The following is a 21,862-nucleotide window of genomic DNA, read 5'->3' as shown; positions in this document are numbered from 1 at the left end:
ACGTGCCAATGGCAATGACAGTTTAATTCAGAAAAAAATAAATCAGATAAATGGGTATCTTAAGATTGAATATGCCTGAATTCTTCCCAGAGTGGAAGAATCCATTTTATATATATATATACACACACACATCCTTTAATATTTGTTCCGACATTCATTGTTTTTGAGTCACTGTCATTGAGAAAAGTTGAGAAAGGAGATATTAGGAGCAGGAAATAGAAACTAAATGAAGTAACAAAATAAAAATGGGGTTTTATAAATAATATAATAGGCAAAATAAAGGAAAGGCATCCTAGACCTCTGGTTTAAATGAAGATGGCACTTGGCAAGATGTGTTCCAGGGTAGTTCACATGAGGTATGTTTTCAGAGAATTGTCATATTGCATATGTTGCATTATTTTTTATTTTCATGAATTAAAAGGCATGTTGAGATTTCAGAGTTTTACTTATGATCTTGGACTCTGCACTTTTTCTCTGTAATGTTTGACATTTGTTCCTAGCTAAGTCTCTAGTTATAAGGTATGTGTTGTGGCATGTGGATAGTGAGTGGAAAAACCTAATAACTCAATTTGGGGCAGAAAAATGTAATCAATTATTTCAGAAGTGATACAAACAATATGACATTTAGAGCATTCTGGCCTTTCCTGGGTCTTTTTTCTCCATTCCTGGATTTCTTTTCATGTGAGCAAGTCTGAAGTTACTATATGATGTCTCTCACAGGCCACAGTTCATTATAAATATTACCAATGGATATTCAATTATTAACCAGAGAGAGGTGGGTGGGGTTGGGTTTTTGTTTTTTAAACAAAAGCAGATCTTATGGGCATTCTGGAAAGCTCCGGCAGGAAGCTAAGAATAAAATTTTGAATTGAGAAGTCCCTTTCTTCAAATCACATTCAGACCCAATTCTGCTATTCTATTTATTTTTCAAGGGGATTAGCCTTATTTTAACACCAATAATCTTATCACAAAAACCTCCCAGAGGAAGACCCTGTAGACTTTGCAATGACCTTAATCAAGTATTAGCCCTACACTTCAATTAACCCCCAACTGTACAAAACGTATGTTCTTTTCTCTAAAGCTGGAGCAAGTTGAAAGGGGATTAAAAATGGTGGGAAGGGAAGAGTGTTTGGAATTTCAGGCACACCAGACAGGCACAGCAGGCCAGGAAGAGCGTCCCGGGAAAACATTTTTTCCAGACTTAAGTTTATGTTCACTATTTCTCTCACAGACTTCTGCACAAAAATGAGTCATTCAATAAATATTTGAACCGAGATAGGGAAGGTGACGAGGAAGAAGTTTGCACTTATGAGGTTTTAATTTGCAATTATTTGGCTATCTTTTTGCCTTCTCAAACATAGGATCTTTAGGAGTGAAACTTCATAGCCAAACTTATACTTTGTCCAGCACAGAGAAGGCCATGAAAATGCCTGGTATAAATAAAAATATTAAAATGATTGGGAGGTTAAGTCCCTTGACCTATAAATCTGACCTCCTTTAAACATTATTTGTACTTTCCCCAATAAACTATTGCGTAATTTATTAGTTATTAAGTGGAAATAAAAAGAAATTTGCAATGGGGCTGTGCTTAGCGTCATTAAGCTGACAGGAATACAGTGCATTCAGCTTGTAGAGACCCTTCCAGTCCCACGAAGAGCGAAGTCTCACTGGCCAATCAAAACAATGAACTCTTAATGAAAGTTTTCTTGCTCCACCCACTTGGTGACCTAATTTGAAAAATAAAAAATCCGCCCCAACTCATGTTGTTTTCAATCAGGTCCGCCTAGTTTGTATTTAAGGGACTGTGTGCGTTCATAACTTCCACTGCTGTGTGAATCATGTCTGGTCGCGGAAAAGGCGGCAAGGGGTTGGGAAAGGGTGGTGCTAAGCGCCATCGTAAGGTGCTCCGGGATAACATCCAGGGCATTACAAAGCCTGCTATTCGCCGTTTGGCTCGGCGTGGTGGCGTCAAGCGCATTTCCGGTCTCATCTATGAGGAAACTCGAGGTGTGCTTAAGGTTTTCTTAGAAAACGTTATTCGAGACGCTGTCACCTATACGGAGCATGCCAAGCGCAAAACTGTCACAGCCATGGATGTAGTGTACGCTCTAAAACGTCAGGGGCGCACTCTGTATGGCTTCGGCGGCTGAAATTAAGAATACGCGGTCTCCTGGAACTTCAAAAAACAAACAAAAAAAAGGCCCTTTTCAGGGCCGCTCACAAAGTCGTCTAAAGAGCTGAAGTGCGTTGCCAGAATGTGAGTCTGGATGGCAGAATTCACTGATAACTTGCATAAGAATGATCTGTGTTTACAATGACTGACCACATTCTGACAAAATTTTGAAGCAGAAAGTAGGCATAGAGAGGTAAGCGCTAATAAAGTGGCTCCAGAAAAGAAGCATTTGCTGGGCTCACTGGGTCACAACTGTAATCCAAACACTTTGGTAGGCCAAGGCGGGTGAATCACATGGTCGGGCGTTCAAGACCAGCCTGGCCAAGACGGCCAAACACCAGTCTACTAAAAATACAAGAATTAGCCAGGTGTGGTGGCAGGCGCCTGTAATCCCAGCTACTTGGGAGGCTGAGCCAGAGAACTGCTTGAACCCGGGAGACGGAGGTTGCAGTGAGCCGAGATTGTGCCACTGCACTCCATGCACTCCAGCCTGGGTGACAGCTGGGTGACAGAGTGAGTCTTCATCAAAAAAAAAAAAAAAAAAAAAAAAAGTCTAATAATCCTCAGAACTGGAGGAAGAACCACAACTGGTTGATTTTGTTTTTAACCTTATGTATGCCAGGCATGCTAGCCTTGTATACATACAAGGCTAAAGGAGCAAAGATGCAGGAAGCCATCTTGAGGGATTCACATATTCTTGAGAGACTGGCCAGCTGCTGAGAGAAGTCAGTTGTTCATCCTCACTGTATATGATGAAAATCTGGTGACAGTCCATTGCTGGGCACAGAATTTAGACAAAAGGACTCTCTGCTATGTCAGGCAAGTGAGGCATATTTTTGCACAATCCTTGTCATTCCAAACTCATTGGGAAACAATACAATTACATGCAAACAGGACACGTCTGTGGTTGATTTTATCTATACAAGTTTAAAACATAATGTTTAGTTGTTTCTCATTATAGGACACAATTTTTAAAAAGATGCCAAACTATACAAATAAGTTCAGAAAAGTGAGGTACTATTGAACCATCTGGAAAACATACATGTATGTGAAATAATGCAATGCATAGTTTTGCGGAGGACTTTGTTCAAAGTTTCTCGAAATACCATGATCCAAGATAGACTAACATTGACTGAATATTTTTGATGGTCTGTAAGAATACTAAATCACAAATCAAGGGAAAATTAAAATAAACTATGTTTGTTTAAAGAGAAACGTACTTTAGCTCAGACTTCGAGACTTAAAACAATTTTGTGATTCAGGAAGGTTGAATTCAGACCCTAACTGGGCAGCCTCCAACATTTTCATTAAGGTTTGGATTCTTAAAATTTTTCAGTCTTCGAATGCTCTGGCAGTCTGATGAAACTTACACTGTTTTATTTATTTATTTTTTTTTTGAGACAGAGTCTCGCTCTGTCGCCCAGGCTGGTGTGTGCAGTGGCGCAATCTCGGCTCACTGCAAGCTCTGTCTCCCAGGTTCACGCCATTCTCCTGCCTCAGTCTCCCGAGTAGCTGGGACTACAGGTGCCCGCCACCACGCCCGGCTAATTTTTTTGTATTTTTAGTTGAGATGGGGTTTCACCATGTTAGCCAGGCTGGTCTCAAACTCCTGACCTTGTGATCCACCTGCCTCGGCCTCCCAAACTGCTGGGGTTACAAGCGTGAGCCACCACGCCCGACCCAGATTCTTTTCACAAATAAGATGTGGAAAGTAATTCATAAGGTTACAACTGTATTAGATCAATAATATTAAAATAATTATCAAACCACTTGACAGTGTGTTTTTGTTGATATATCAAATATCTAATAATAATAGTACTTTGGAAATAAGCAGGATTTTCAAGATTCTTGCAACAACTATACCCTACAAATTTGTTATTTCTATCAGTCACACTCAATGGAAGAAAATTATAAATTTCAGCTACAGTTAATGAATAGATGAAAAAAAAAAAAAAAACTCCCCTAATCCATATTCTGGGACACCTTGATTCCTATTTATTGATCCCTTGAAGTCGGTGGACAGCATATTAAGAAACAATAGTTATAATGACACCACAGAAAGACTAGAATGTAGTACTTGTGTTTAAAAAAATAAATAAAAGTATCAGCAAATTGTTTGGATGCTGAATTGCTCTCCACTCCCTTCCTTGACACTGGCATTTCCAGAACTTAGATGCTGTTATATGTAAAAGCCTACTCTAGTGCACCATTGAGTTTTTCAGGATTGGACATCAGATTTTGTAGTTCTTGGACCTCTAGGTATACACCACATCTCTGACAAGAAGCCCTTTTTCTTTTTTAACTTTTTTTTTTTTTTTTTTTTTTTTTTAAGTTTTGAGACAAGGTCTCACTGTCATCCAGGCTGGAGTGAAGTAGCACGAACATAGCTCACTGTATCCTTAAAAGCCTGGGCGCAGGGACTAAGGGAGCATGCCAACCATGATTGACTAATTTACTTTTTTGTAAAACCAGTAGTCTCCAACCTTTTTGACACCAGAGACTGGTTTTGTCTAAGACAAATATACCACGGACGAGGGGATGCAGGGGCTGGGGGCGATGGTTTCTGGACTAAAACTGCTCCAACCTCAGATCATCAGGCATTAGATTGTCACAAGGAGCCTGAAAGCTAGTTCCCTTGCATGCGCCATTCACAGTAGGGTTTGAGCTTATGAGCATCTAATGCTGCAGCTAACCTAACAGGCGGTGGAGCTCAGGTGGTTAATGTTCGCTCACCCCTCAGCTGTGCGGCCCAACTCGTAACGTGCCATGGACAAGAACCGGTACCGGTCGGTGGCTGGGGAAAATGGGGACCCCGGTATAGATGATAGTCCGGCTATATTGTGCAGGATGGTCTTGAATCTTGGACTGAATTCTCCCACCTCTAGACTTCTCAACTCAGCTGCATCACAACTTAAACGTATAGTTAACTGTCACAGAAAATAAGTTTCCAGTGTTACGCCATCTTAAAATAATGTGGGTGGCTCTTAAAAGAGCCTTTGGGTTCTTTCAAAATCGGCCTCCTGGAAAGCTCTTTACTTCCTAGATGTGGACTTTCTAATATTAGCTTTATGATGCTGAGTCAATTTTGACTTCGTGGCCCTTGCCTTCACGGGGCTCTTCTGCTGTTGCTTACTCTTGGCTCCTTTAGCCTTTCTCCCGCTCCTAACAGGTTTTTTAGAAGCTGTCGCCCTCGGCTTCTTGGCTCTCTTATTGGTTTTAGCAGTCTTTGGTGACTTGGAGTCCCTGGATAAAACCAGCTTCTTAGTCTTAGCAGAAGCTGACTTGTTAGCCTTCCTCCTGGTAGATTTAGGAAGGACCTTCTTACTAAGCTTAAAGGAACCGGAGGCACCAGTACCCCTAGTTTGCACCAGGATTCCCTTGTTCACTAAGCTCTTGAGGGAGAGTTTGATGCGGCTGTTATTCTTCTCCACGTCGTAGCCAGCAGCGGCCAGTGCCTTCTTGAGCGCAGCCAGAGACATACCTACTCGTTCCTGTGACACTGAAAGGGCCTCGGTGATCAACTTGGACACAGAGAAATAAGATGCTTTGCGACTTGCGCTTGTCAAGCCAGCCGGCTTCTTCACTCTCTTCTTGGTTAGAGGTTCCTCCATGACGGCTGGAACAGCACCGGCAGAAGCTGCAGGCACAGTTTCAGACATAACAGCAGAGAAACGCAAAATGTAATAACCAGCGAAAAGCGTAAAGCGCTGCGGGGCCTCGGGGCCTTATATAGGGTAGGGCGTGCTGTGATTGGTGCATCACCTAGGCACCGCCCCCGCCCCGTGGAGGAGGAGTATTTGTGTTTGTTTTACCCGGAAAAGTTGACTATAACAAACCCCCTCTGTACAGAATCTCCCAGGGTCTAGGGCTGAATGACCTGGGGAGATTTATATTTCACATGACTTTTCGCTTTTTAATGAAAAATGACCCTGGATGCCAAAACTATTCGAGAAAGCCCTCGATTTTCAGTCAAATCAAGGAGAGGAACAAAACTTCCCCTTTCCCTTGTAAATTAATAAGTAATTTTTGGCAGAAAACTTATTTCATCTCTTCAGAGTGGTCTTCCAAATGGATAGCTTCAAATCGGTAGAGAACATAAATTATTCACGCCATGATTTTTATTTAAAATTATTTATATATGTGATGGAAGTAACACAGATCTCTTAGCTGTCTAATTGCAGAGTCACAAAATGCTTATAGAATTGTCAAAAGGCTGCAGAGGATGTCTTTATTTAGGCATGTGCAATCTAATAAACCATAATCCACAGGAACATGGGTTGTCTGTGATTAAAGGTACTCCCAAGATCCTGTAGCTTTAGAGAGAACTCTCAAGGATGGGGTAATATCAAGATCTCACACATTATGTAAGATTGGCCATAATCAGGCCACTCTCATGACTGGTGTCCTCAACTGAGTTTTGCTTATGGTTTCATTAATTGAAGTCCCCTCTATCCCCCAGCCCACCCCTACCTCCCCAGATAAACCAACACAGCACCTCCCCTAAATTAACTATAAAACATGAGGTAGGAACCCTAGACTCAAGAACCTACTGGAAACTATAGACCCCATGTCTAACAAGACTGGGAGGGTTGGCTGAGCACAGTGGTTCATGCCTGTAATCCCAGCACTTCCGGAGGCTGGAGGCCAGGTGTTCAAGACTGAGTTGGCCTGGTCCCTACCAGAAAAAAAAAAAAAAAAATTAGCTGGGTGTGGTGGCACATGCCTGCAGTCCCAGCTTCTGGGTAGACTTGAAGAGGATCACTTAGAGCCCAGGAGTTTGAGATGGCAGCTATTGCAGTCCAGCCTGGGCAGACCCCCATCTCTGAATTGCTTAATTAATGAATTAATTAACTGAGCTGGCAGATTTGGCTGCATAGCTATGGGGAAAGGGTTGTTGGAATAATGTCCACTATGCTCCCCTGAGCTTCTACTGGAACAGATCTTTGTGAGAGGCCTGGAGATAAGAGATTGCTCACAAAGGCCAAGGCCTTTCTGGGATGCTGAGTGAGTTTACTGTGGCCACAGCATAGGGTCTCAGCAAAGGAAAACTCCGTAAGGGCCGTTTTGTGAAGATCCCCAAATACTTGTGTGAGACATTTGGTAGACACTAGAAGTTTGTTTTGTTTTGTTTGAGACAGAGTTTTGCTCTTGTTGCCCAGGCTGGAGTGCAGTGGTGTGATCTCGGCTCAGTGCAACCTCCACCTCCCAGGTTCAGGCAATTCTCCTGCCTCAGCCTCCCAATTAGCTGGGATTATAGGCGCCCACCACCACGCCTGGCTAATTTGTTGTATTTTTAGTAGAGATGGGGTTTCATCATGTTGGCCAGGCTAGTCTCGAACTCCCCACCTCAGGTGATCTGCCTGCCTCTGCCTCTAAAGTGCTGGGATTACAGGCCTGAGCCACCACACCCGGCCGACATTGCAAGTTTTTAGCACATAATTTGTTGTATTGTTGTAGTTGTCTTGGGTTTAGATTTATTACATAAACAATCATTATTGAGAAGGGCCTACAGTCAGAGGTTGGGAGTCTGTTGCAATAGTCTCAGAAACATGGCAAAGACCTTGCCTAAGGGGACAGTGTGGTAAAGGAGAGAGTCTACATTTGAAATATTTCTGAAACAAAAGCCAAAAGATAAGACTTCAAACTTCTGATTGCAAAGTGAGGTAGAAAAGTTTCTTTCTTTCTCTCTCTGTTATACCCATACAAACACACATATGCAGAAACACCTGAAAAAAAAAAAAACATTCAGGAAACAGGCCAAGTAAGGTGACTCACACCTATAATCCCATAAATTTGGGAGGCTGAGGCTAGTGAATCACTAGAGCCCAGGAGTTCAAGGCCAGCCTAAGCAACATAGCAAGACCCTACCTCTACAATTAAAAAATTACCTGGGTGTGGTGGCATGTACCTGTGATCCCAGTTACTCAAAAGGCTGAGGTGGGAGAATCACTTGGGCCCAGGAGGTCAAGGCTGCAGTGAGCATGATTGTGCCACTGCACTTTAGCCAGGGCAACAGAGTGAGACCCCGTCTCAAAAAAAAAAAAAAAATTTTTTTTCCAGAAAACACCAGCACTTTAGTATATTCTATTGTGGACTAGTTCATTTTTAAAACAACACTGGCTTGGAAATCATGAGATTGATTTCACAACTCACTAAAGCACTGTGTCACTCAGTTTGGAAAATATTTCTCTTTAGAGAGATTACAGGTATATATTTCTGAGCACCTGTATGTTTTTACATCTGTTTGGCTTCTCTGACCTTTGATATTTTCTGAGTGTTGTACCAGTAAATATTAGTGGCTAGGGGTCACATTGTGGATCAGGTCGATCCATATTTACAAGTTGACAGATATGTTACTCCATTGCTTTAAAACTAACATAGAATTAGAGAATTTAGAAAATTCTTACATTCCGTAATTTAAGACCCAGAAAAAAAATGATTCACATTTTGCATTAGATAGCTAAAAAGGTACCATAGAAACAAACGATATCCACATATATACTCTATATAGTGCTTCTCCTGTGCCAGTCACTATCCTAAGTTTTTCTCCCCTCCCCCAAAACTGTAGGAATTCACTTTATAGGTGAAAAAACTGAGGCACAGGAATGTCACATGACTTGCCCTCGCTGTGTTGCCCAGGCTGGTCTTGAATTCCTGGACTCAAGCAATCTTCTTTCTTCATCCTCTCAAAGTGCTGGGACTACAGGCATAAGCCACTGTGCCCAGTCAGGAAATTCAGTCTTCTAAACATTCATTATTGAAATCATACTTCCATAAACATTTTCTTAGATAAACTTTGTCATCTCTAACTTCTAAGTGGCAAAGTCATGGAAACAGTCACAAAGAAAATAACTATTCTCTTTTAAAAATAATAAATTCTTATCTCTGGTGACAAGAAAAGTATACAGCCCATTTTTTAAAGTGTTAATTTTACATTCTAGTTTTTTTTTTTAATGTTTACCATATATTTCTCTTTCTACATATGTATGAGAGTGAATAAAATAAAGGCATCTACAGATTTTTACATGTTCAGTGAGATCAGCAGGGTTTCACTTGACAGCACTCTTACCATACTCACTTCTTGGCTTTTCCTGATATCTAACATTTTTAAAACAAGTACTCCCTTTTTATACGATTCTTCCTTCTTCAAGAACTATTTTTGAACTTTATATTTGATTCGCAATAATTTTTATACATTATTTTACCATTAACCTTAACTCTCTATTCAAATGATTTCTTCATTTTCAAAGTATTTTATTTGAACTGCTTTTTTTTGTTCAACTACTGAGTATTTAATTTGTCTGTTTTGTAGAAAGGGTATGTAGATAATTCCATGTTTTGTAAAAGTTGTCTCTAAAAATCTACAAAGTGCAAGTATGATGCTATTACAGGACTGAGAGACACAGAAAAAAAAACAATAAAAAAAATTTTTTTTGATCGATGTGGTGATGTCGTGCTCTCCCGGGCCGGGACTGAGCCGCGACGGGTGAGAAACAAAAAAAAAAAAAAAAATTTTAAGTATTATTTGGTCTCTAAAGAATTTACCATCTATTTTGGGAGATAAAATCCAAACATAAGCAATGACAGCAATTATTTTGCGCTTAAATCAACGTCCAAGACAATAATTGACCCAGGATTTCAAGGCAGGGTGTCTTGAAATCACTGAGAGAGTATAGCAGAGAGGGTGTCCTCTCTGTTCAGATGAACCTGAATAATTTGCTCAGTAGGTTTCTGCTGCTCATTTATAAACTGCACATCTTCTGTAGTCCTGGAAAATGTCTAAGAGGAGAGGGGAACTAACATCAAGGCCACCATTTAATTAGGAAGTTCTGGAAGTACCTGACCTGGAAGAAAGATTAACGTAGCTGAAAATCACCCATAGGGGAAACATCTAGGTAATCTTATTTCTGTTCCACCTGACATTTCAACCTCTCTTTTCAGCTGTAAGTATATAAGCACTTATATGTAAGTAAAGAAATGTACCCACATCATGTTGTTTTTTAAATCTATGCTTAACATGTATAATGCTAACAACACAGACTGATGTCCAAAACATTTCTATGAACAGCTCATTACTGGATGACTGAAATAATTTTTCCAAGCTACTTGGAGGCTAGCGAGTCAGTTTTCGAAAGTAAGGAGAGAAAAACATTAGAATTTAGGGTGATGTTTCTGTTGCATTGTAATCCAGAATACAGAATAGTCAGAAAAAAACAGAAAGTCTTTCTTCTTAAATTTTCTGAAAACCAAGGTGTGAATTAAGATGGTACATGCCTACTTCCCTTTGCCTTTAGCCTTTTTTCCTGCCTGGAACATAGATATGACCCCTAGACATGCTGCAGATGACCATGAGGTTGAAAGCTACATGGAAGATGGCTAACACAGGATGATAGAAGAGACCTGCATACTTGGGCAGCCTAGACAGCTCCTGACAGCCCCCAACAAACCACCCTAGCCTTCTTGCCAATCGAGAAAAACAAATAGCTTTCTGGCTAACCCACTGTTAAGTGAATTTCTGTAAAATGTGGCCCAATGTATCCATAATTGATACATAAATATTAGTTTAGTGGGTGGCACCTCTCCATGAGCATGTCGACTTCATGAGGCTAAAATTTTTGTCTGTCATGTGCAATTGTCCCATATAATGCCTGTACATGGGAACAGCTCAACTGTGCATACCCATTGAAGAAATAGATGCATGGTCAATCAAATTTCCAGGTATATCTCATATCTTTCCATAAAAAAAAAGTAAACATACAGCATATCTCCTTCCAGTTTATTTATTTTTCTCTCTAGGACCAATTTACAGTCTATCAGCAGTGCATGAGCACCTGTTTCACCACATACACAAACCCCTCCAAGACTATAAGGATATCATTAAGCTTTATATCACTGTCAGTTAAGTGGTAAACATAGTTTTGTACATACTTTGCATTTTTGTTTTTCATGAGGTTCAATGTTTTACATGGGGAAGTTGTTAGAACATATTTATTCAAGATGAGGCATTTGTCTCCTGGTGAGACATCTTAGTCTAATGCTGACTCTGGGGACATTTCGCTGTTGACTGTGAGGTGGCTATCTACATGTGGAGTGGAGGAGTCCTGACCTGGGATTGAGGAGAACAAGGTCAATTTCTCACCTCACTTGTTTCTGGCCTTTGTGACCTTGGACAAGTTTAACTTTTATCTCTCCTAGTCTTAGTTTTCTTGTCTGTAAGTGACAGCAATGATGCTGTCTTAGTTGGCTTGGGCTGCCAGAACAAAATACCATAGATTGTGTGGTTTAAACCACAAAATTGTAGCATAGTTCTGGAGGCTAGAAGTCTCAGAGCAGGGTATAGCATGGCTGGATTCTGGTGAGGGCTCTCTTGCTGGCTTGTAGAGTGCTACCTTCTCACTGTGAGCTCACATAGCCTTTCCTCAGTATGTATGCAGAGCTCTCTCTCTCTCTTTTTTTAAAAAAATAATTTAATTTGGAAGACCACGTACAGAATCTTCCTCTTCTTATAAGGCCACCAATCCTGTCCAGTTAGGAACACATCCTAATAACCTCATTTAACCTTAATTACCTCTTATAAGTCCTGTCTAGGAATAGAGTCATATTGGGGCTTACGGCTTCAATATATGAATTTGGGGGGATGGGGAGACAATTCAGTCCATAGTATACACTTTCTCAAAGAGTAGTTATAATGTTTATAAGAGACAATGTAGGCATGCAGCTAAGTGCAGTTTAGTACCCCTTCAGAGTCCTCCGCAGAAGAGGCACCTGATAAATATTATTTATTTGGCCTTAATCTACGGTATTATTCTTTATATAGTGCCTTCCCATGGAATGACTGATATCATGTTTATCATTTTGTAGCACAGTTTATTTCTAATAGGGTCATGGCTAACAAGAAACATGGGAAAAATGACCCTCACTAATAAAGTCATTAAAATAAAGAAATGTAATCACAATTTTTTTTCTTTTTGGGGCCTATTAGGTTAATAATGCTTTTAAAAATCTATTGTAAATATGAGTGCTATAAAACAGGAATTTCCATATTATGGTGGGATTATAAATTGGCACGATGCTGATAGCAATTTGGCAATGTACATGTTAAGAACCTTAGAAAATGTTTTTCACTTTTGATTTAGTATTTCCACTTCATGAAGTCTATCTTTAGGAAATAATATTTGAACAAAGATTTATGTAGAAAGATGTATGAGCTTTATAATCTATAATGCACAAAATGGGAATCAATTGAAATAGTCAATAACGAATACATAATTATCAATATATTCATAAATTATACATCCATAAAAAATGTTTCTAAGTAAATTTATCTAAATATATATATCATATGCCACCTAATTTTATATATGATACATGATGTGAGATATAAATATATATGAATATGAATATATATGCTATACATATAAAAAGAATAGGAGATACTAGGAGTTATTTTAATTTTGTCTTTATGTTTCTCATTTCATAAATTTCTATGAAGAACATTTTAATAGTTTTATACATAGAAAAAAACAAGCTAATTTTTCTTAGCCATGTGTTCATTGGTCTTTTTTTGATTGTTCAAAATACCTCCATTTATCTTCTTCTAGGATCATTCATTCTTATTGGTTCATTTGCAAGATGAAACAGTATCCAGCAGTGATGACTGTTGGAAAAGATGTGTCTAAAAGCTGTTGTCTCCCCTGGAGAAAAGAGAGAGAGTGATTGATTCACTTCTGTAATTTATCAGATATGAGATATTATATTTGACTCTGAAAACAATGATAATGATGATGGCTAAAGTTCATTGGATGTTTGCTGTCTGCCAGGCAGTGTTTTAGGTACTTCACATAATAGATACCAAGGATTTAGTTGTTACAACAACCTTATGAGACACCTACTGTCATTCTCCCTGTGTTATAGATGAGGAAATTAAGTCACAGAGAGGTCAAGTTTCCCAGGTAGTGTAGCTGGTGGATAGTGAGCCTGTGCAGTAAAGCCACACCCTCTAGCTCTTGAATTTCCATATGCTCTTAAAAGATGAACATAACCTAGTCATTGTCCTAAGGTTTCATTTGATCTAACCTTGAAGGATAAGAATTTGTCCAGCAAGGAAAAAGACTTAGTGTTTTTCATAAAGAAGATACAGTGACAAAGGTCAGGTCGTGGGGACTGTCTGATTTTGAGAGCCTAGAACCCTGAGCAGTCTCTCTAAACCCTCCAAAACGCCCTTACTCTGTTGCCTGCTGAGCATCTTTGATCCACTCTTGAGGCTAGCAGTTTTCCTTCCATTCAAGATCTCAGAACCTGTATTGTCTCTGCAGAATTTTTTAACATGCAATTTTATTTTTTAATTTCTAAAAATATATTTATTTCAGTGCACTGAAGCTCAAATGTGTGTGTTTTAAAATCTAGTGTCCAAGGTTCATTACTCCAATTATTTAAGCAAGTCTAACAACAAAAGGGGCACATTTTAATTTTCAATTTTTTCTTTGTTCTATCCTACAGCTGAGTTTGGTCCAATAATGGTAGACAAAAAAGTGAAAAGAAAACTAAGGACGAGACAATAAAGGAAGGGAGAATGGGGGAAGAGGAGGGAGACAAGTAAAAACAAAGTTTATTCATATTTATCTTGAATCCAATTCTTTTACCATTTGAAAACTTGATATGGTCAGAGAATAAGTCTAGAATTTTAAGTGATGAGGACAAGGTTTTACCACAGGTAGCCTCCTCTACATAGGTCTATTTCCTCATAGAATGAGAGAAACTCCATCATTTCTGTTCTTTTACCCTTCTGAGCCAGCAGCAAGGACATCTAATATCAAGGCATGAGCAACTGTAGAAACATGAGACTAGATGTCTCTATTAATTATTCTACAAATTGTGCATTGGATGATAAGGTTACATGAATCTTTAAATCAGCAAACCAAACTCCCGTTATTATTACATATTTTTTCCTCCTCAGAACTGAGGTGAGGCAGGGTATAGTGACTCACGCTAGTAATCCCAATAATTTGGGAGGCTGAGGCAGGAGGATCACTTAAGCCCAGGAGTTTGAGACCAGCCTGGGCAACACAGTAGGACTCCATCTCTACAAAAAACTTTTTAAAAAATTAGCTGGGCATGGTGGTGTACACCTGTTGTGGGTCCAGATACTCAGGAGGCTGAGGCAGGAGGATCACTTCAGCCCAGAAGTTGGAGGTTATGGTGAGATGTGATGGCACCAGTACACTCCAACCTGGCAGCCTGAGGAACAAAGCAAGACCTTGTCTCTGAAAAAAAGAACTGAGGTCAGGGAGTAGTAAGAAAGTGGCTCATCTCCAGATTTACTCCCTTTTTCTTGATTATAATGAACTCATGATACTTCAGACCCCAAAGAACTGACTCAGAACCTAGAATACCTTTCAGGAAATGTTACAGTGGTATACTCTACTCAATTTAAATTTATGCTTGGTCATCCAGCATTACACAGGCTAAAGGCAGGAAAAGGTTTACTAATTTTTAATGTCTTTTAGTTTAGGACTACTGGGATTGTCTGGTAATGTGCTGAATATATATATCCTTCCAAATCTGGAAGATTTAAGAGAAATGATAGTTATCATTCTTTAAGTCCTTAGGAATATGCCTAGAGAGCTAATTTCATGTATGCGGGGAAAAAATATTCATTTTTTCTCAACATGTTGGGCCCAGGTAAACATATTATGATCAACTGGCATTTTTATATCAAATAACTTATGAAATTCTTATAATTTATAGAAGGTCAACTCCTACCAAAGTTATCATTCATAAGCTGCTTCAAGTCCTTTTAGGAGTGTCAAGATGGTTATAAATAAAATTTGTCAAACAGCAGTAAACACAGTGGTTTATATGCATTAAGGATCTTTAATCCTCACATATTTCTAGAAGGTAGGTGCTATTACCATCACCCATAAGGTATAGAGAAGGATACTAATGCACAGAGAGATTAAATGACCTGCCTCAGAGTCCCACAGCTAATATGTGGTGATCTGACAGTCAAACTTGGAGTTTGTCTCCAGAGGCTTCACTTTTTGTCATCATTGAGCAATGCTGTGCAGCCATTTTAGTAGCATGATACCATGTCCGGAACTTGTGTTCTACAGTTGCTATTTCATTTAATCCTCACCTCATCTTTATGAGTAGGGCAATTATTACCACTCTATAGGCTCAGGGTAGTTGAGTTTGTTAAACTGTGACTCAAAGACATTTAATTATTGGCATACTATTTACTTGTGCACAGGGTATATCAAGCAATGGACTGATCTCACTCAACAAAGTATTTTAAAAAGATGATTTATAAAATAGAAATGTGAGAAAAAAACACCAAACTGTCTAGGAATAGGATATTATGTCTGCACATTATTTTCAGTAGAAAAGAGTTTAGTATGGATAGTCTCTTCTTGTATGAACCAATAGTGTTAAAAGAAAACAATTACTGATTCTCTAGAAACACTTAAGATTGGCTGTGCAGCACTGTGGCTATCTCTGTGTAATATTTTCCACTGACAATCAACATTTCCATGTTAGGTAGTCCATGTCTTCACAATTTCTGGTACCAGAGTTTTTCAACTCCTCCATTTTTGGTAATAATAGCTCATAAAGGAGCAAGTCTAACCATGTGAGTTTGTTTATTTATTTATTTATTTTTTGACAGTGGCTTTGTAACATCATTTAATCATTTGTATATTAGAGAAGCAGAGAAGTAGGGCAAAAAAAAAAAAGTTATGAGGGTAATTGCAAATATGATAAGAATTCCTTAAAGTCCAAATTGTCTTCAAGAATTTAATTAGCTTGTCTTAGCTAGATGAATAGGTCTCAAAGATCAGTTTGGTCAACTTTAGTTAAACAAGTTCATTTTTCCTAATTGATTTTTTTGACTCAAATGTGGCCCATAGGCAGAAATAAATTATCTAGTAAACATTCTTAAATAAATTATCTAGTAAACATTCTTATTTAGGAACTTTTAGTCAAGGTATAAAGGTCCTTGTTACAAACCTGCAAAAGGTTAGCATGCCATTCTCTTAGTAAAATGTAACTGAGATTTGTTTATTTGCTTGTTTTTTAATACTTGGGAGGGCCAGATCGAAATTTAACAACTGGAAAGACAGATAATGGAGAAAAGGACAAAACAGAATAATACCACAGGTAAAAGAAGGAAGAAGCTCTCTATTTCAGACCTAATCTTCATCTGTAGACTTTGAAGACGAAACTTCCCACTTCCAGAATTCTGGAGGTCTTTTAATGAATCTCAGAACTGTATTTTCAGTGACAGTATATATCTCAGTGGGATTCCAAATGGGTTTACACTGGGAAGCACATATCCATCTGCTCTGAAGTATAAAAGCAGTATTTGTTGCTTGAAGTACTGAAAATGTAGGTTCCAGCATTGTTATAATGTTGCCAGAGAAGATTGGCTATAACATTAAGATATGAATATAAATCATGGCTATATAAAAATAAGAAAAAGATTGAAGTCTTATTTTAGAGTGACAATCCATAGTAAATTGAATGTACCACATTAACAAACAGTAACAACTTTTTAAATAAGTAAAGGCTCCAGGTAGTCATTATCTTGAATGCTTACTTGTGTTTCTCTGTAGCTACAGTGCTTGGTAGAGTCAGAGCTGTTTGGATTAACCATAGCCCTTAAACAAAGCAGGCAATTGTGTTCCCTCATAGGCATGAAGAAAACAGAGGCAGTCATCCAAAACCTGCATGGTCCTCTAGGCCCACAGGTATACAGCACGTGATTTACAAATCTAAAGTGGCAAAAGCAAGAGTATCTATTCTAAGGCAATCGTATGTTCTCTTATCTGTTTATCAGTGGTTATTCTAAACTGTGTAAAAATGTTATTTGCATAAACTACACAGGTTTTTGTGATTTGCATTTTGTACCCTCCAATTTAGAAATTGTCCAGGTATCCAAAGATTAAGCATTAATTTACTCAACTTAATAATATTCACCTAAATTCTTAAAGTTATCACACATTGTGAATTCAGTACTTAAGCTCACACATTGAATCCTTATAATTAGTAACATAAAATTTAATTCAATTTTTTCAAATGACATTATCTACTATGATTTAATTTGGTTCAATGAATAATTTACAATTTTAAAATTATAAATAAGGTGATGTTAACTCATGTCACCAGTACAGCTAGTGGAAGAAATATAGTACACCCAAATTAAATTAGTTTTTGTTTTGTTTTTGTTTTTTAGAAAATGAACCCTAAACTTGTGTATACTATAATATTAAACTAATATTATTTTTACATTATAAGAATAAAGAAGCCATTTTTAAAATGAAATTATTAAGCCAATTTGTCCAAAAAATAATCTTGATTAGATATATTATATATTTTCCTATAAAAGAGCATACCTAATAAAAAAGGTATTAACATTTTTAAGTTATGTAAAAATTGTGAAGTATTTTTTTTTTACAAAATACTGTAACCTGTTAACTATGACCACTAATGAAACTCACAGTTAAACTTCTTTTCTCTGAGTTACAACTTAAAGAGGTAGCACATTTAAAGCACAAGGAAAATTTTTAATATTTTAGACAAATGAATTTTTATTTAAAATGATGTATTTTAAGTCTTTATGTAAGCCAACTAAAATTTAAGATTACATTATAATTAATTAATTCCCTGAAGTGGATAATTTCACAGTTATTTAAATTCATAAAGTAAGATAGTCTTTTCTGGGCACGGTGGCTCATGCCTGTAATGCCATCACTTTGGGAGGCTGAGGTGGATCACCTGAGTTCGAGACCAGCTTGGCCAACATGGTGAAACCTCATCTCTACTAAAAATACAAAAATTAACCAGGCGTGGTCGTGTGCTTGTAATCATAGTTACTGGGGAGGCTGAGGCAGGAGAATCGCTAGAACCCGGGAGGCGCAGTTTGAAGTTAGCTGAGATTGTGCCACTGCACCCCAGCCTGGGAGACAGAGCAAAAGTCTGTCTCAAAAAAAAAAAAAAAAAAAGATAGTCTCAATCTTATTGCCAATTAGAAAAGCTAACCGTGCTAATACAACAGAATTTAAAGTGGATTAAAAACAGAGCCATAGGTTTTCTATTTGGTATGTTGATCAGTTAAAGAAATAAATAAAGGTATGTAATTAAGATCAGATGTCCCTCAGGTGGCACCATTGCTGAAAATATGAGTAATTCTCTGATCTTCAGTTTAGTAAAAATTTCTAGTTTCCAGCATCATATCCTTTACAATAAACTCATTAAGGTTTAGAAAATATTAAATCTTTTATTCAGATATTGAAAGCACTCTTTTTTTTCCTGACTCAATAGTCCAATTTGTAACAACATTATGTTTCTTCTATCCTCTAACCTTGCTTAAAGAACCTGAAGGGGCAATAATGTGAAATTACTAAAATTAATACTAAGCTGTAGACCCTTTGGCATAGCAGTTACTGAGACCAGACATTCGGATTCCTTGATTTCCTTTTTGTCTCCTGCTAGTCTTAACACTTTCTTAAAGTCAAAAGTTACAACAGGGCAGCAATTTCATATTCATATCACCTTAACACAGGAATACTGGTTTTGCAGATATCGACAACTATTTGGACTCAAAAAAGACAAGTTTTCGAAGGTAGAAAGAGGCACACAAGCACAAAACATCAAATCCCATATAAAGCCAGAAAGAAAAACACCAACTGTTTAACGTTGTGTTCTCAGAGAGAATATCGACATCTTCAAACAAAAACACCCCCAAAAAAGGTTAATAAATAAACCAGATTTCCTGTCCTCTCCACTGACTAATCACTTAATGATGTGACCAGAAAACCATAATTCGAATTCTACTACTGCTACCAATATGCAACCAATCAGCCAAGTTCAAATAGAATAACCAAAGTTTATTGCGGACGATAAACTTTCAGGATGCAAAAGCCAAAGGAATGTGAACAGAAAACTCAAAGGGTTCAGGGCTAGACAAGATGTTTCCACGACACACATTTCTGTTGGTTCTTATTGTATGACTCACATAAACACTGTCTTGGTGGAAAATTCAGAAATAAATGACCAAGAAGTTAATGATTTGCTTACTGTGTACTTGTACAGAAGAGAGAACAAGCAATAGAATTATTTCATCTAACACAGGCAAAAACATAATTTACGTAAGAGAAAGAGGAAAAGGCGGAGAAAGAATCACCTTGGGAATACTGAATTTTGCTTGCAGATTTTGGTTACACTGATTAGTTAGTTGGCAGGTAGAAGAGAGGTCAGTCTGAATGTGAAAAGTCTTTGACCAGGTCCATTAGAGGCATAGAAAAAAAAATTTAGATCCGGCCCGGGGGCTCACACCTGTAATCCCAGCACTTCCGGAGGCCAAGGTGGGCGGATCACCTGACGTCCTGAGTTCGAGACCAGCCTGACCAACATGGAGAAACCTCGTCTCTAGTAAAAATACAAAATTAGCCCGGTGTGGTGGTGCATGCCTGTAATCCCAGCTATTCCGGAGGCTGAGGCAGGAGAATGGCTTGAACCCGGGAGGTGGAGGTTGCTGTGAGCCAAGATCGCGCCATTGCACTCCAACCTGGGCAACAAGAGCGAAACTCCGTCTCAAAAAAAAAAAAAAAGGAGAAGAAGAAAGTTTACTTGTGAGGGACTCTGGAAATTTCATTTCTCATCAGAATTTCTCAGATAAGTTATCTAGGCAAGGCAGCCTGTGATTGCACAGCAGGGTTCAACTATAAGACCTTGTCTGACACCAAAGAGAGGCCTTAGTGTATTTTCCCGTTGTGAAAGAAATTGCAGATTTAAGATCACACAGTCCTTATGTTAAATAACTTTGTAACCTAAATTACATGGTATTTAAATTTGCAAAAATCTGCTTTAACACTAATTTTATTTATTGCATATTCCCAGTTTTTAATGGAGAAAGCAAACTTCCCTTCAAGGTGCTAAAAACGTGTTCTAGACTTGAGTAAAAAGATAGGTAAACTACTAAACTTTCATCTTAAAATCTTTGCCTGAAAAAGACCATGAGTAAAATACTTAAGGGAATGTGGCATTTCCCAAGCCATAAAGCAGCCTGCAGTTGTCTAGGAAGGGAAGGTCCTCTAGGAGACACAGCGTATGTGCTAAGTTTAATGGCGTCTCCTCTTCATTCTCCCAACCAGCGCCTAATCTTTACTGGCCTTCAGTTCAGTGTTCGAATGCCTGTCAATTTACCGAAGTTAGAGTTGGCTTCTCCTAAAGGAACTTTCAACCTTTTCTGCATGTTACAAGCTCCCTACAGAGATTTTAAGTTTCAATCAGGCAACACACCATTTATGGCTGAGCACTGGGATTCAAGTAAAATTTGGTTTGAATCTTGAATAAACCAGTTGAATAGAATAAAATGTATGAAAAACATCTGGCGCGGTGCTAACATCTTTAGGTTCTTACTGCCTTACTCTTACCAAAACCGACACGTATTATGTTAAAGGGCTTTATTATTGGAGCAGTTGGAAACCAAGGAGACAAAGCCTTCATTATATTACGAAGGTGTGCGCCACGAAAACGGGGGGGGGGGGGGGGGGGGGGGTGTCCTTTCTTAGCCAGTTAGTCCCCAGGTTTCCACTCCGGTCCGCAATGTAAATAAGGGTCTCAAACCAGCTTTCTCTCAATTGGTTAACATTAAAAATGACAGGACAGCCTATTGGCTAGAACCTGATGGCGAAATTATGACTTTAGGGCAGCCGTTGAACCAGGCAACGTAAACAGGGACAAACAACTGGGTCCGAAACCTACGCGAGCCTGAGGTTTCTTCCGGGAACGCAGGGTTAGCAAAATGGCCGCTTGTCTCCATTTTAAATTTAAGCGCAACGAATTGACCCCAAACCCATTTTTAGTGACTGGTTTCTTCCAGGCCAGGCCCCTTTGTCCCCCTCTTAAGTTGCAGTACTTATCCCCACCCTTCGCCAATCCCTAATATTCTCTTCTGTCGCCAAATAAAAATTTGGCGTCTGGCCACAGCTCTTTTAGTGGGCATGTGGGTGGCTCTTAAAAGAGCCTTTGGGGTTAAGTGTTAAGACGCTTACTTGAAAAGTTTACTTGGAGCTGGTGTACTTGGTGACGGCCTTGGTGCCCTCCGACACCGCGTGCTTGGCCAGCTCTCCGGGAAGGAGCAGGCGCACGGCAGTCTGTATCTCCCTGGAGGTGATGGTCGAGCGTTTGTTGTAATGCGCCAGGCGGGAAGCCTCGCCCGCGATACGCTCAAATATGTCGTTTACAAAAGAATTCATGATCCCCATCGCCTTGGAAGAGATGCCGGTGTCGGGGTGGACCTGCTTCAGCACCTTGTACACGTAAACAGAGTAGCTCTCCTTGCGGCTGCGTTTGCGCTTCTTGCCATCTTTTTTCTGCGCCTTGGTCACCGCCTTCTTAGAGCCCTTCTTCGGAGCGGGAGCAGACTTGGCTGGCTCAGGCATCTTTAACACCAGAAATGTGTCGGAAGTAAACAGCGGATTTCTGCTACTTATAGGGCTGTTATGCTAATGAGGGATGGTGAGTACCTCTTAGTTAATTGGAAGACAAACTGCAGAGTTGTCATCCGTGGGCCGAGCTATGCAAATAAGGTATGAAAGTGCAGCTTTTCTATTGGCTACCTGACTAGTATTTGCTACCGACCAATCGAAAAGTCGGATTTACTCCCCAGCAACTACCTATAAAAGCAGC

At 38.9% G+C, this 21,862-nt stretch overlaps 4 protein-coding genes across 4 annotated transcripts in view; 1 reads left to right on the top strand and 3 right to left on the bottom strand.

Moving 5' to 3' along the window:
* Nucleotides 1-21,862, bottom strand: part of LOC111541062 — a 166,208-nt gene that overhangs the window by 78,684 nt on the left and 65,662 nt on the right. The window lies entirely within an intron of this gene.
* On the top strand, nt 1,773-2,186 carry LOC111541081 (histone H4). Its single transcript, XM_031935681.1, has one exon. The coding sequence runs from the start codon at nt 1,839-1,841 to the stop codon at nt 2,148-2,150; it is 312 nt and encodes a 103-aa protein (XP_031791541.1). The 5' UTR covers nt 1,773-1,838; the 3' UTR covers nt 2,151-2,186.
* On the bottom strand, nt 4,146-6,246 carry H1-6 (H1.6 linker histone, cluster member). Its single transcript, XM_023209701.2, has one exon. It carries the CDS (start codon nt 5,830-5,832, stop codon nt 5,206-5,208), a length of 627 nt encoding a protein of 208 aa, XP_023065469.2. The 5' UTR covers nt 5,833-6,246; the 3' UTR covers nt 4,146-5,205.
* LOC111541074 (histone H2B type 1) lies at nt 10,929-21,681 on the bottom strand. The gene is made up of 2 exons (XM_023209711.2): nt 21,226-21,681; nt 10,929-12,867 (listed from the first exon to the last, which is right to left on the bottom strand). Exon 1 carries the CDS (start codon nt 21,613-21,615, stop codon nt 21,235-21,237), a length of 381 nt encoding a protein of 126 aa, XP_023065479.1. The 5' UTR covers nt 21,616-21,681; the 3' UTR covers nt 10,929-12,867; nt 21,226-21,234.

The sequence above is a fragment of the Piliocolobus tephrosceles genome, chromosome 5, assembly GCF_002776525.5.
Source record: "Piliocolobus tephrosceles isolate RC106 chromosome 5, ASM277652v3, whole genome shotgun sequence".
NCBI lineage: Eukaryota > Metazoa > Chordata > Mammalia > Primates > Cercopithecidae > Piliocolobus > Piliocolobus tephrosceles.
This window is presented reverse-complemented; position numbering and strand designations above follow the sequence as displayed.